This window comes from Phycodurus eques, chromosome 9, assembly GCF_024500275.1.
Source record: "Phycodurus eques isolate BA_2022a chromosome 9, UOR_Pequ_1.1, whole genome shotgun sequence".
NCBI classification, from domain to species: domain Eukaryota; kingdom Metazoa; phylum Chordata; class Actinopteri; order Syngnathiformes; family Syngnathidae; genus Phycodurus; species Phycodurus eques.
Window position 1 is genome coordinate 23538966 of NC_084533.1, and position 14943 is coordinate 23553908.

A 14943-nucleotide genomic window follows, 5' to 3' on the forward strand; every position below is an offset into this window, starting at 1 on the left:
TGCCGCTCAATAAATGTTTGATGATATTAGTTTTCTGTCAATAGCTACATTACATTTGCAGAATTTACAAGAATGTGTGATCAGGCAAAACACATTTAGTTTTTAATGGAAATTTAAAGTAAACTATAAGGCATTTCTGAACAGCACAATCTTTAAACCAAACATAGCAATCAAGAAAATAAGGTATTGGTAATGTCTCTCTCTCTCTGGGTAATGTATATATCTCACACACACACACACACACACACACACACACACACACACACACACACACACACACACACACACACATTCAACATTAAGCATTATAAACAGGCATTTTAGGTAAAACAAACACATGGCTTAGTTTAGAGCTTTAGAAGAGACGTGAGATCTCTGGGAAGAAATATCACGTACTGTTAGGTTTAGTTGCGTGCATTCTGTTTTACTACCAACTAGGTTTCTCATCTGCACTGTGGCTGCCATGGAAAATGTTCTGAGTTGAAACATTTCGCCGGGCAATCATGGCCTGTCACGCTTGCTCATGTTGTCCCCATTGCACTGTCTCACAGCATTTCCATTTTGTCCACGGGGGCCTGAAACGGGGGCTGTCGTGACCCCCGGGAACATAATGTAAACTTGAAGAAGCACACTTTGAAGCAAATGTCTGATTATAATCAGAATCAGAATCATTTTTATTTGCCAAGTACGTTAAAAAAAAAACACACAAGCATTAAAAAAAAAAAAAATTTACAAAGTAATTTCTTCCCCCTTCCAAAATGCCACCAAACATGTGGAGATGCAATATTTGTAAAGAACAGTGTTTAAAGGGGAAAATTGGAAAGTTGAAAAAAAAAATTCGTGAAAAGTCACAAGCAGCACAGATTGTATTTGACTTTGGAGGTTCCATAGTATTCCAAAGAGCAGCAGTGTTGTTGTCCTTTCACCATTCCGACAATGATGTCATAGCGACACAAATGTTCAATAAAATGGTCCTTCAGAGCACAATTGTCTTCATGTTGTTGTAAACAAACACACAAGCGATATTTTCCGCGTCATTCAAAGAACAAAGTAACGTTTGTCATCTGCAACATGTGAGTTGAGTTCTTTGTCATACGTTTCAAAACAGTTAAAAGTTAGATTTTTGAATATAATTCGCTCACCCAGCATTCTTCCTTCAGGCTTTTGGCGTTCCAATCTTCACGTGTGAGGACTCGTTACACGTCGCACACTGGAAGCAACCACGCTAGACAGAAAACAAACAAACAAAAAACCATCATAATTAATATTACTGTTATACATAAAATGTTACATAATAATGATATTATGATACTAAAATACTACAAATAATTTCCAACAAATTCTTGTCCTCCTTTGGGTGGCGGGTGAGTTAACTTTGTGCAAGAAGTGACGTACACACCAGCCAATCACAGGACAAATGTAGATGAACAACCATTGAAACCCACATTCACACCTATGGATAATTTTGAGAGACTTCATTGAACCTAACATGCATGGTATTGGAACGTGGGCGGAACTCGTACTCGTGGGCGGAACTCGTATTGCTGTCAGGTTCCATCTGACCCTTGTCCCCAGTGAGGTCATGCATTCTGGAAAATGGCTGGCTGGATGGAATCGTGCGCTCTTGTTACCTTCCATAAGAAGAAGCAGAGGACAGCCAGGAGCAGCAGGCCTGCGGCGACTGTCAGGAAGATGATCCACCAGGCCACTTTAGTGAAGTATTCATATTCTCTCTCCAGGAACACTGTCACCTTTACCTGCACGCAACAATGCCTGAATATGAGCAGCACAGCGCTGCGCTGTTGGTTCCAGTGCTAATATAGGTTCCATGAAATTGTATTCATTTATTTCCAACAGTCTATTGTCTTTATTTCTGTGCATTACACATTTAATTTAATTACATTTGTTATATTTATTTTGTGTCCAATCAGATTTCAGCCTCTGTGTGTTGCCATGTAAAGGTAACTCTAATCTGCCCAGGGCCTTCACGATCAGTAGTGCTAGCCAATGTAAACTATATTAGCAATGGGACTGTTTCTTCAACCAATCACATTTCAAATTCATCCTCACAGAGCCAGAGTGCTGGGCCTCAATGAGCTCGGCATTTTTCTGTCCTCTGATTGGTTGGCTTGCCAAATTCGACGAGGAAAACACGTCTGCAGCGATCTACACACACATTTCTACATTTGCTAATCAGCATCTCTGGTGGGTATGATGTATTTTATTTAAAAGTTTACATTTTTTTGTCATGTTATTAAATAATAATGTAGGTAACAGTGTGCTGTTATACTGCTGTTTTGTACAGTACTAACAGTTTCTATGACTGCGACGTGATAGCGGTGGTATAAAGAGATGGATTAAGTTCGGTAAATCCCCACTGAAGGCCCAGATACCAAATAGATGACCGGCCACAACAGCGTATAACAGGTTGTCAAAAAAAGGGGGGATTCATTGTGGGAGGGGCCTGAAGAGTTGGACGATTAGAAGTAAATACAGGAAATAGCTTGACCTTGGTGCGAGGCTCTTTCTCTTTGAGTCCAATGTTCACTGGAGAGTTTGTGAGGGTGAGAGTAGCGTCCACGGCGATGTCCAGGTAATTCAAAGAGCTGTAATCCTACACAGGAAACATCGTAAGTTGATTTTAGCAGTACGATGCATTTGAAAAAAATATATGATCAGAAAGATTCCTACCTGCACTAAAGTAGAATTCCAAAGGCGTGCATGGAGAACGATCAGCGCAGTGCTGTCCAGTCCCACTAGAGGACAGCGTAGCTCTGCGCAAATGAGTCCGTCGGAGCACGTCTGAGGAGGACAAAAAGGTCATCAGTGACGATATCGTCGTGTCATATGTCAGAAAATCTTGGGGGAAAGTAAGGGTGTGCAAACCTTTTCGATTTTTAAAACGGACAGATGGTCCAGGTCATTAGTGAAGGAGGAAAAAACAAAACGTTGAAATACATTGCCTTACCTGCATAAGTAAAGGTTGAATAAATATGTAAAATCGTTTACTTTAATAATAATTACAATTCATTGTCTAGTTTTGATGTTATTATTTATAACACCAATTATTTAAATAAATAAATAATGTCAGATTTTCCATTGTATTATTGACAATAAATTAACCAATTATTGGCGGCACGTAGGATGACTGGTTAGCACATCTGCCTCACAGTTCTGAGGACTGGGGTTCAAATCCCGGCCCGTGTGTGTGGAGTTTGCATGTTCTCCCCCTGCCTGCGCTTGTTTTCTCTGGGCACTCCAGTTTCCTCCCGCATCCCTAAAACATGCATGGTAGGTGAATTGAAGACTCTAAATTGCCTGTGGGTGTGAATGTGAGTGCAAATGGTTGTTTGTTTATATGTGCCCTGCGATTGGCTGGCGACCAGTTCAGGGTGTACTCCGCCACTCGCCGGAAGATAGCTGCGATAGGCTCCAGCAGCCCGCGACCCTCGTGATGATAAGCGGTACAGAAAATGGATGGATGGATAACCAATTATTGAATGCAGTGATTCTCAAAGACAGCGCCATCTTGTGGTATATAAATCACTGTCTCAGTACAGTTTAGTTGTATTGAACGTGAAAAAATGAAAAAAAAAAAAAATTGAAAAATTTGCATTTATTCTTGCATTTCAAACTGTTTGATGAACTTTTCTTTGCAATTCATTTTCATTAAATTAAGCGGTATGGAAAATGGATGGATGTTATCTATTCTCTACTATATTTAACTGCAGTGTTGCAATGTTCAAACTATGCGTAATGTTCCAGACTCCAGACTCTGGAGCTTCTGCTGAAGTGCAATTCTTATCATTTTCAGGAATTAAAACACAAAATTGATCAATCCTCACCAGTGTTTTGTATTTCCTTTTTGATGGAAGAAACAAGAATCCAGCAGCGGAGAGGGCATCGTATTGGCCCTCGTATTCGGCCTCGCGTCTCTCCCTAGAGGTTCCACGCTGACCCTTGACATCCAATGTATCAAGGTTACATGTGCAAACAATGAACAAAGTCGAAAATTGCATAATTATCGATTACCTTCAGTTTCAGAGGATTGATTTGGTCAGCGGGTGAGCAGGAGACAAAATGCACTCCTGCGCTAGTGACCTGAGTCAGGTAGAGCAGCCGTTTGCCGTCGGAGTTGCCCTTTGGCCAGTGGATGTCCAGCGAGGCATTGGCGAAGGATTTCAGAGACCTGCCCTGGTTTGTTATCTGTTTGCAAGGACAAGAGAGTTCATTTTGACCTGGACACAAGATAGAAAAACACAATGAAAAGCAGTACATAAAAGGACAAAAAAAGAATCTTACCTTAAATTCAAACTGAATCGGGGATCCGATATCGTCCGCTGTTTTTACGGCTCGTTGGCCAATTAAGCTTCTACTAAGTGATACTTGAGATGGCCTGGCTAGCCTGCCAAACAATATACCCAGATCACATTAAATATCTCATTTTTAAAATAAAAAAAAATACACTATAGTGTGTAGTGTGTTGGATATAATTGACATCTGTGTCTGTACCTAATGTACTGTGCTGTGTGTATATATACAGTATACATCGGTAACTTGACTTACGAGTGACCTGACAGACAAGTTTTTCAAGATATGAGCCATTGCTCGGCCGATTGTTTTGTTCTGCGTTGCAAGCAAAAATTTGAGTTGCAAGTGCTAGCGAACACAACAAGCAACAGTTTGGCAGATAATGAACAATTCTTCAAAAAAGAGGCTTCAAGCTGTTTATTGCCACTCATAAAAAACTAAGAATTACACATTGTGTATTTCACCAAACCACATTCACTTTGTTTTATGAAACTCTGCTAGATTAATGCTAACATACAATGCAAAACGCCATAGACGGGCTAACGAAACTCGCATCTATTTATTCTAATGAACACAAGTGGTAGCAGCAAATGTACACAGAACATAAAACAATACTCACCAGCATATATTGCTTATCCTCTGCTAAAAACAGTCTTCTTCTGTGTTTCATCATCAAATCTATGTGTAGTATGTACATATGTATTACACTGCCCCCTGGTGGCCAAGGCGCACACACACCAGAAGGAGCAGCACAATGTCCGTTGAATTATCATGATGAACACACTCTTTAACTCTTAACATTCTATTTAATATTGCAATTACTGCATTTAATTTAATTTTGCAATTACTGTATGTTTTATACATACAATACTGCAGAGTGCTATTTTGTTTTTTATTTAGTTTTTGTTGGCACTGCAACGGATGAATGGAATTTCCATTTATTTCAATTTGGAAAACTGATTTGAGTGTTTTTGAGTTACGAGAATGGTCACGGAACGAAATAAACTCTAAAGTCAAAGCACCATTTGTACCGTATACTGTATATATTGTAGATGCATAGATTACCCATAGATTTGCAGCCCCAGTTCAAAAACCACTTTGGCTGTAGCTTCGACAGCTTCTAAAGTCTGCACACTTGTCCTATATCACGAGAGTGTAAAATGACAAAATTAATTAGTCACATAGAGCACAGTGATCCACAGAAATACTGTACTTACGTCTGAAGTTGCAATGTGATGTTGACAGACTTTGTACTCAGTGAGATGCCGTTTGTGGTCAGCATAACATAAAATGAAACCTGAAAGGGACAGTAGCGATAAATAGAATACTTGAACTATAGAAGTCGCAAAGAACCACATTTGGTCACAAAGTTTTTGTGTTTAAAATGGACTGGACTAGAGGTGTAACAATTAATCGATTAATTTACAACTATTTTGATAATCAGTTAATCGTTTAGAGACGTTTAACTCAAAATTGTCTCAATACCCTGAACTTCAACCTTTCAACAGTAAATATTGTCCCATTTCTGTAGTCCTCCATGAAAGCAAAGATTTTCTTTGTGTTCAATCAAAATAAAAAAAAATGAAAACAAACAGTTTTTTTGGAAAACAGTCATCAACATTTTTGGATATTTTTCTGACATTTTAGGGACCGAACAGTAACCGAGTCATAATCAATTTATTTTTGGTATTTTCTGTACTGCCAATTTGAAACCATGTGATGTTTTTCAATAAAGCGATGGAAATGTAAAAAAAAAAAAAAATTTTAATCCGAATCATTAAGTATTTGAAAAAATAACTGACCAATGAATTGATTATTAAAATAATTGTGAGTTGCCCTCCTCCAAGGCTTTAACATATGCAGAGACAAAATACTGTATAGGCATCAAACATTTTTTAATATATCACATCGGAATGAGACTTTGTTTGAGATTATTATAGCTTCTGAACCTGGGTATGTTTTGTAAAAATGGTATAATATTTGAAAGACATTTGATCTTTGAAATTTTGCTTGAGGCATTAAAAAAGTTCATATTTTATGACATTAGCAATCAAAATGTATTTGGCAACAGCCTATCAATTAAAAATATCATGCCAATAATAAAAATCCATGTTGATATGTCTAAACTCTTATTAGAAACAAATAAAGAGTCGTTTAAAATGTTTTGCACAGTTAAATTTTTTAAAAAATTCTTTAAAATGAAAGGCTAATGTTTTGTACTTAAAAGTTAAATACAACTGAACTTTACTTGATAAATATACTGTTCGAGAGTACAAAAATGATCAAACCACTGTAACATTAAACACAGTTTGAATATATAATTCAGTGATTCTTTCGCTTGCCACCACAAAGTGAGTCTGCTTACCACTAGTGGTACGCTCATCACTTTGAAAATCACTCCGTTAAACGAAACACTCACTTGAGCATCTCTTTGGAGAGGGTTTCCCAGCTCACAGTCTATCACCGTTCCCTTGTCGTTGCTTGAGCATGTCACTTGTGACACCTGGAAACACAGAACTCTTGAGACAAATATAAAAATAAAAAAATCGCAAATAGGGACAATTTCTCCTTGCAGTGGCTTCCTGTTAATGATAGGATTCAGTCCATTTTTAAAAGTCACTTACAGAGATCTCAATGGTAAAGCGTACTTGGTAGATCTGGTGTCATTACTGTCTGTCCCTCACTAGATTACAAACTAAAGGTGATAAAGTTTTAAATCAGCCTTTTTTTTTTTTTTTTTACATATATATGATTCTGTTTATGTCCTCACTGTAATTGTTAAATAATTTTGTTACAGTATATCACAGGCATACAGTATTTCAAATAGTAGTAATTATGCTATGAAGTTACTAAAACCTTTTTAACCATCAAGAGGAAGAAAAAAAAGTGAGATACATGACTCAGCAGAAATAACATCATCAAGCTAATTATTCTATTTTTCATCATTTTTTAGTGTTTCCAGTCGTAATGCAGTATGTCAATCAAACCAACGCAAGCGTGTTATTTTTCATAAAAAAGACATTAATGTCAAAGTTTTTCTTTTTCTTTTTTTTATTATATAGCTCAGTTTGTTTTTGACTAGTTTGCATAGCAGCTTACAAAGCTAGCATGTACGCTGGAGCCCAAAGCTAACATTAGCATTGACTTTCAACCCTGTTCCTCGGCACAGCGTCAAGTGCTGTACAAATAAACGAGTTACTTACGGTACTTATGTTTACATGGGAGTTGATCATGTAAATTGGGTCCGAATGTTAGCTCTGAACTAGAAAATTGTTCAGAATGTATGATTCACTAACCGATGTTGAGGCATAAACGACAGAGGAGTAGCGAAGAAGATCTGGGAGCTTGACGACCACATGGCTCTGGTGCGCGTCTTCTCCGTCCGTATTGGTTACTGTGATCTCCAAGGCCACGTCCTCACCAGAGGGAGTGATGACCGCGACACCGTCCTCTCTAAAGAAAAGGACACAAACTGTTTAGGAGAAGGACAATGCTTGGAATAGTTTTCTGTTACCATCATCTCCTCACCTGACCAGTGACTGGAAAACATCCCGATGATTTTGGGTTTTCCTGGCACAGAACTTGTACAGTAGCTCCAGGTTACTGTGGCAAACGTTGTCAGTGCCGCAGCCCTCGTTGATGAAGGTTATCTGGGACAACCGAATAGCAAACTAGTCTTTATGGACTATGAAACTTAGCTTGGGGTTCCCACAAAGTTATTTGTAGACAACCTCTGACACTGTGCTTTGTTCCTGGTAGAGGTTGAGCACAGGAGTGACGTCTGGAAGTCCAACGTTCGTCCTCGCAGTTGGACCAGAGCTTGGCAGAGACCAGGTGACGGATACAGGGATACTGTGCAGCCTATCTGTAGTGTCCCGCTGTAACCAAAGAGTTTTGCTTAATGCCTACCAGGACTCGACTTCAAAATGAATGTGTCCCAGAGAAGAACAAGATCCTTTTTGGAAAACTGGTGAATCAGAGCACCCAGCAAAGCGGGACTTAGCTATGTTTGTGTGCGAGGTCATTAGAATTGGGAGTTAAGTAAGATGTGCAAGTCATAAGTAAGTCGCAAATCTTAAGCTTCAAGTTTCAAGCAAGTCCCAAGTTACTGTAGGAAAAATCAAGCCAGCCACTTATGACTTACTTGGGTTAAGCAAGTCATAAGTCAAGTCATACAGTCTTGCTCAGTCACAACATATAATCGCGCATTAGCACTTTGCATTAGTTTGCTGTACTACCACATTCACAATCATATAGTTTTGTGATGGTCCCAAAACCAGTCTCGGTATCGTCTCTTACTTTGTCATCTCAATTAAACGCATAACCGACATGAAGCTAACTTCATGTTTGAGCTCGACTGTGAAGTTAAATGTAGCTTAATTAGCATTGCCAGGTACGCTCACATGACACAAAACCAAATGTTCTTGCAAAAGCATAACAAATTATCACACTGTCTTGAAAATGTAGATTTTCAAATGTAACAGGCAAGAGTGAATATTGATAACATAATGATCTGCACTTTGACTAGAGCAAATACCCCTCTATTCCCTTAATGCGTTCTTATGACAACATAAAGGAATAACCATTTCAATTATATACAGTAAATTGGTAAAGAACTTGCCCTGTGATTGCCAGGCTCCAAATTCCACTTGGATTGGCTCCGGCTCACCTTTAACTCTAATGAGGATAAGCGGTAGGGAAAATGGATGGATGGATGGATGGATGGTAAAGAACTGAGACAAACTGCATTCTGACAAGAAACCTGTGGCGGAGTTTAGGCCAAAAATCAGGTTGTTATGTGTCTTTGAAGGTCAGATCAACTAAGACGATTCTAGAGTGGGGTGTGTAGAAGGTATAACCAGAAAAACACGACAAGAGGAAGACCACAAAGTGACTATATGAAAGCCATGACAGACTATGAGGATGGATGCAGAAGAGCTGTTACTGTAAAAACAAGAAAGTACTTTTAAGGTTGCAAAAAAACAAAAACAATACATTTAGTAAGACAGTACCAGAAGTCGGAGCTTAGTATTAGCACAGATTTTCCTCCTCTGGCCAGGCAACTCCAGTGTCCCCTGAGACGAACCCAGAAAGTCCACACGGGGGGGTAGCCTGAATTTCCTCCTCGTTGCATCAGCCTCGATTGAGAAGCTGATTGCTGCAGAGGAACAATTGAGCACACAAGTAATACTTTCACTTTCTCTTTAGATATGTGGTAAGTAGAGTGTGATGTGGATGGTTGGCGCAGTGTCACTTGGTACCTGAACAAAAACACAACACACAACAAAACATGGAACTAATGCTGAAAATAGTTTTAAAAAAATAAATTAATTAAAAAGTCCATGTTTATGAAATTTAAACTTATTTTAGACTGTTGATGATTTTTTTGGGGTATTCAAAAACAAACAAAACAGCGCCACGTCATTCAAAAATGCTACAAGAGAATACTCACACAGTTTGGGGTTGAATGATGCCGGATGTGCCGAGTAGGTAAAACACACTTGTACTGCAATATAACTGATGGAGAACATGTCATCAATTCAATAAGGTTAAAAAACGCACAAGTGTAATTTTGTTTGTGGACAGCTTTACCATGTGTGTTTATCGCACTGTTGCTTTGTGATGTCTATTTCATTTGGGTTTATTGTTAGTGTGCTGCCGACATTGACCACAGGCCGAGCTCTGAAACACATTTTTTAAAAAAGTAAAAAGATAAAATACAGTGGTACCTGAACTCAATTTACTGGTATTTGTAATTGTGAGATGCTGGGCGGAAGTTGTGCCATTCTCTGTCGCTATTTTGGCTCGCAACGCAAAGAAAAAAAAAACACAAACAAAACAAAAAAATCAATGGCTCATAACTGAAAACTTGTTGTCAAGGCACCACTATATTACATAACAGATTTGAAACCAAACTGTGTCACCTGTAAACAAAGACTGCATCAGAGAGTGATCCAACTGCCAAATCAGGGTATTGGTTATCGTCAATATCCAAGTTACCCGACAGAGAATATCCAAACAAAGTGATTTTCGGGGATTCCGGAGAGAGCACCTGTGAGTAACCATGAAAATGTTGATTCTCACTCATAAATAGTTGATCCCTAAATCAAAATTTGGAAAAAATTACTTTTCCAAATGTGACTTCAAATCTCACCTGTGCCACCTTTCTGTTGATGCCACTTGAGGAGCCACAGTAGAGGTATACTCGACCAGAACCGTCATATGGTGCCCCCACAGCAATGTCTGTCAGCATGACATTTGTATAGCAATTACTATTATGAGAGAACTGGGTAACAACACAAACTTAAGTCACAGTTAAAATCAGGTACACACATACCGATAATCGGGGCCAATTTGAGCATTTTCCTTCCCTTCTGATAAAAGTCAGCCATGGCCCGATTGTCTGATTCTCTAAAGGTCTATCCTGTGCAACTATTTTGTGGTGTGGATTTTGTTAAAAGTATATTTCCTCATTTCTGCTCAGAAAGCGGTCGCTGCCAACAGTCATAAATGTTAAACCTGTTCAATATTTACAATGGCTAAATTGTTCGGTCGACAGTGAGTTCGGATTGTGACGTGAAGCCTGTTGGGAAATCATTGCCATCTAGTTACCACATAAACTTAGTCTAGCTTCTTCGATTTCTTCTTCTCCTATTACTCTCTTCTTCTTTGTATTTTCTGGCAGTCTTGATGCCCCGTGGCATGCCAATCTTGGTACTACAACAGACGTCAAGTTCAGGGCAGGAGATTGAGATACGAGATTGTCGATGGACATATGGTTATGTGAGTGATGTGTTTTGTTCGTCATCTCAAATACAACACTCAATATAAGAGCAGTAAGCACATGCAGTACTTGTCATTTCCCCCCCTTTAAAAATATCCGTTATGTTATGTTTGTACCCCACTTAACATAAGAGCCACATCACCTCCATGTCCATCTTGATTAACATCGCCAATGTTTTCCACTGCGAGTCCAAACAAGGAATCTTTACGTCCAAGGAGTTGAATGGGATTAATTTTCTGCCAGTTTTCCCCATTGTTGTTGATGTAGATGTAGACTGCTCCTCCGATCAAGCCATCTTTAAGAAAGAATTCAGGCGCTCCCACGGCGAGGTCCTCCCACCTGGTGTAAAGAAACTACTTAAAAGCTACTGTTTAAAACTAAGTACACTGGTACCATGACTAAAGAGTTGAATTTGTTCTGCGACCAAGCCAATCAAAATCTTGTGGCTCAAGGTGTCGGGGGAAAATTATTTATTATTAAAGACATGGACAATCTAGCACCAAAACAAACCCGTCATTGTTGAGATCCACCACGGCAACATCATATCCGAAGGAGGAGGCCAACCCCGGACCGGACAGGACAAACTTGACAGACAAACTTCTCTTTGCCAAAGGGTCCGCCTTAAGAAAGGCCACCTGACCGCTGTATCCACCTCTGGGTGCTCCCGATACGATGGTCAGCTCACCTCCCCTGAGCAGGGTCATTCCGGAGTCAGTGGAGAATCCTGGGATGAACGCATAAGTGTGAACGTAGAGTCGTAAATGGAATGCGAAGTCTTCTTCTGGATCCTCAGGAGGCAAACTGACCCAGGTAACTGTTTCTTTGGAGAGGAATGAGTTTGGAGTCAAACAGGTCGATATTGCCGGTTTCTCGAGGAAGCTCACCGAAGATGTCAAGGTTGTCCAGCAGCTCCATGCGCACGATTCCTTTGGACAGAATATCATGAAAACATACACGATGTTGCAAAATAGGAATAAGAATACAGTGGTACCTTGACTTAGGAATGCTCCAACCTACAAGCTTTTTAAGTTATAAATCAAGGTTCCACCGTAATCAAATAATTATGTTTGACCTTTCCACTGATAAGCGCCCGGTGCTCCAAAGACCACAGATGTGTTGTCCTTAGCAAAAGATGCACCGTGACCTTGTTGGCAGTACGCAAACCACTCATGGTCTTTCTGACGTCTGTTCAGGTGTTCAGCATCGCAAACCACCCTCCTCCACGTCCTCTCCTCCGTCCCAACTTGCAGGTCGTCCCCTAAGATGTAGCACTGACCCGTTACCAGGCGAGGCGTGTAAAGGCCTGGGCTCGGGCTCCACTGCTGGTACCGATGAGCACAAGTCTTTAAGAGAAAGATGAAACCACACTTGTGTTTGTAAAGCGTCTTCGATTGGGAGTACCAAATATCACAGTGGTTCCCTATCTGGCATCCACAGACACAAAGTCTGTAAAATTATTTTAAATTATGATCTTGTGTCATTTCAAAAGTGCGTACCACTACCTACATATGGGGACCGGCTCGCCAATAAAACAAACATACTGTAATATACAGACTCTTCCCTATCGTAGCTTTGGGCCTGGACATAAAAACGTTTGTGAACCCCTGACCTAGCACACATACATAGCACTGGAGCCCTGCTGGTGGCACTGGGAGGGCTGATGTTGGTGCCTGGGTGAAAACTGCTGATGACTCTTACCTGGAATTAATTTCAGGGTAAGGCCCTGCTTGATGTCACCAATCTGGATTCCGAGTCATCCTTTGGTCGTACTCCTTTACCCTAGTCCTCACAATTTCCTGATCACATTTCGAGTTGAAGTGGAGGGGTTTAAAACAAGGCTCGGGATACCTACCCTCAAGAGAGATTCTAGGATCAGAGGTTTTCGGGGTGCTGAGCTTCCAGCCAGGTAAGATAAATAAAACTGTTTTGAACTTTTGAACACCATTTAATTCCCATATTTACGAAAGAGAAGCAGCCCTTTTGGGGAAAGTGTGTGACGGAAATCATCAAATGTGATAAAGGTTATATAAATGTTGAGCCACAACAAAAGAGGAATGGATTGGATTTATAAAACAACACGGAAGCCTTTTGCAGTTGATTAAGTGCGAAAGGCAGACTACGCAATCAACTGGTTGCCTGTCAGTCGCAGGGCACATATAGAGACATTCATGTTTTGACCTCCAGTCACTGAGAGGGAATCCATCCCGTGCTGGCTGGGTGGAAGTCAGCCCTGTGAACCACAAAAAGTCTGACAACCGTTGTATTGTTTCTTTTTGGTGGTTCTCTTGTTCGTTAAAACAAAATCACAAGTACTATACTAATGTCTGTAGATATTACTAAGGTACTTAAGGTGTTTTTATGTCTTGGGAGTTCCCACCAGGATAAAAAGCACCAGATAACATACAGTAGCCTCTTCGGAACACTTGGTCAAGGCATGGGAATGGGGTGTTTTTCCTTACCATGACATTTTTACCAGGACCCTGGCTCGTCACTCTTACTCCCATCCACTGGCCGTTTATATGTTTGCTCTCACGGAATTCTGTAATGACAGACATTCATTGGAAGTTTCTCTTTACATCTAACTGTCATGCAGATACTGAAAGCAACCCAACCTTCGTGGTTAAAGTCAATGGACTGACAGTGTTGGGAAGCAACACTAAGATCACACTGATAGACAACGCCGGTAACATTCTCCAGGTATGGATGTTTTGATTTGGGGGCTCCTACCAGCAACCTGAGGACAAAGACAATGGAGTTACAGTATTATCTTTTTTTTTTTGTTAGAGTTACTGTAATGTAGACAGGAAGCTAACGTCCCTGTTTTATCAATGTTGTAGTCAGTCTCTTCTTAGGCCTACGTGCTTTTATTGCCTATTAACTCTCTTCTTTACCTGTCTGAATTGAAAAAAAAAAGAACTAAAACAAACCCATCCCAGATCTCATTATAACTCACAAGTTCTTTTTGGCGGGACTCAGCTGCTGGTGGAAAGCAACAGATAACCCAAAGAGGCTGCCCTGCTGTCCGGTTCTCTCCATGACCCTCTTGGTGTCCAGGTTGAAAGCAACGACATTGACACTCCACAGACACGCTGCGTACCAAAACATTTCCATGATTCGAATGTGATGTCTTGTTATCTACGCACACTGTATGCCAGCAAAGGGCGTATAAGCCTCATATAAAAGAGGTCGGCCATTGTGGGTGTTGACTGTTAGCACGGTTAAAAAAGGTGTGGTGGTCTACCGTTCATCTTTACACTCACCAACACCGCTCTTGTCAACTTTATGACTTGATAAATGCAGTTAATTATAAACCCATTTATGTTATGACGGAAGTCAAACGTGAGACGCACATTTCCCTGGAAATGACTGCTTGGAGTGCAGTCGGTGGGTGGGTGTTTGACCACGGCTGGTATATTGGCCACTTATGAGGAAACTAATCTGTTGATCTTGGCTGTCCAAAGTATACAAAACATTTCCATCTTCCTCTCTACTATATGTTTTTGTTATTGCTTATTATTTTTGCACTGACGGAAATACAGAGATTAAACTACAGTGGTAATTTGATTGACAAATTTACCAAAGCTGACCAAGCTTGGACTTCGATTGACTTGTATATCAAATAAAATTTCCCCACTGAAATTAATTGAAATGCCATTAATCTGTTCCAGGCGCTCCAAAAACACCATAATTTTTTTGATAAACAAAAATTTCACTTTATCATATAAAACTATAACATACAAAAAGAGAATGTAAAGAACTAAAGAAATAAACTGGTCTTAAACAGTGTATCTACTGTACATACATACTGTAATATATGTGTGTTGAATGTGTGCCTTTAAGGGGCGGGG

General features: G+C 39.9%; 1 protein-coding gene across 1 annotated transcript; it reads right to left on the bottom strand.

Moving 5' to 3' along the window:
- Positions 1-686: 686 nt before the first annotated feature.
- Positions 687-14206, bottom strand: LOC133407498 (integrin alpha-6-like). The gene is made up of 25 exons (XM_061685480.1): positions 14049-14206; positions 13708-13829; positions 13555-13634; positions 12168-12438; positions 11902-12021; positions 11606-11819; positions 11238-11434; positions 10466-10554; positions 10236-10363; positions 9904-9993; positions 9764-9828; positions 9324-9469; positions 8043-8189; positions 7840-7961; positions 7608-7764; positions 6731-6814; positions 5529-5608; positions 5377-5451; positions 4303-4405; positions 4033-4206; positions 3846-3959; positions 2692-2802; positions 2510-2614; positions 1632-1757; positions 687-1225 (listed from the first exon to the last, which is right to left on the bottom strand). The coding sequence occupies exons 1-25, from the start codon at positions 14204-14206 to the stop codon at positions 1157-1159; spliced, it is 3147 nt and encodes a 1048-aa protein (XP_061541464.1). The 3' UTR covers positions 687-1156.
- Between the last annotated feature and the right edge of the window lie 737 nt (positions 14207-14943).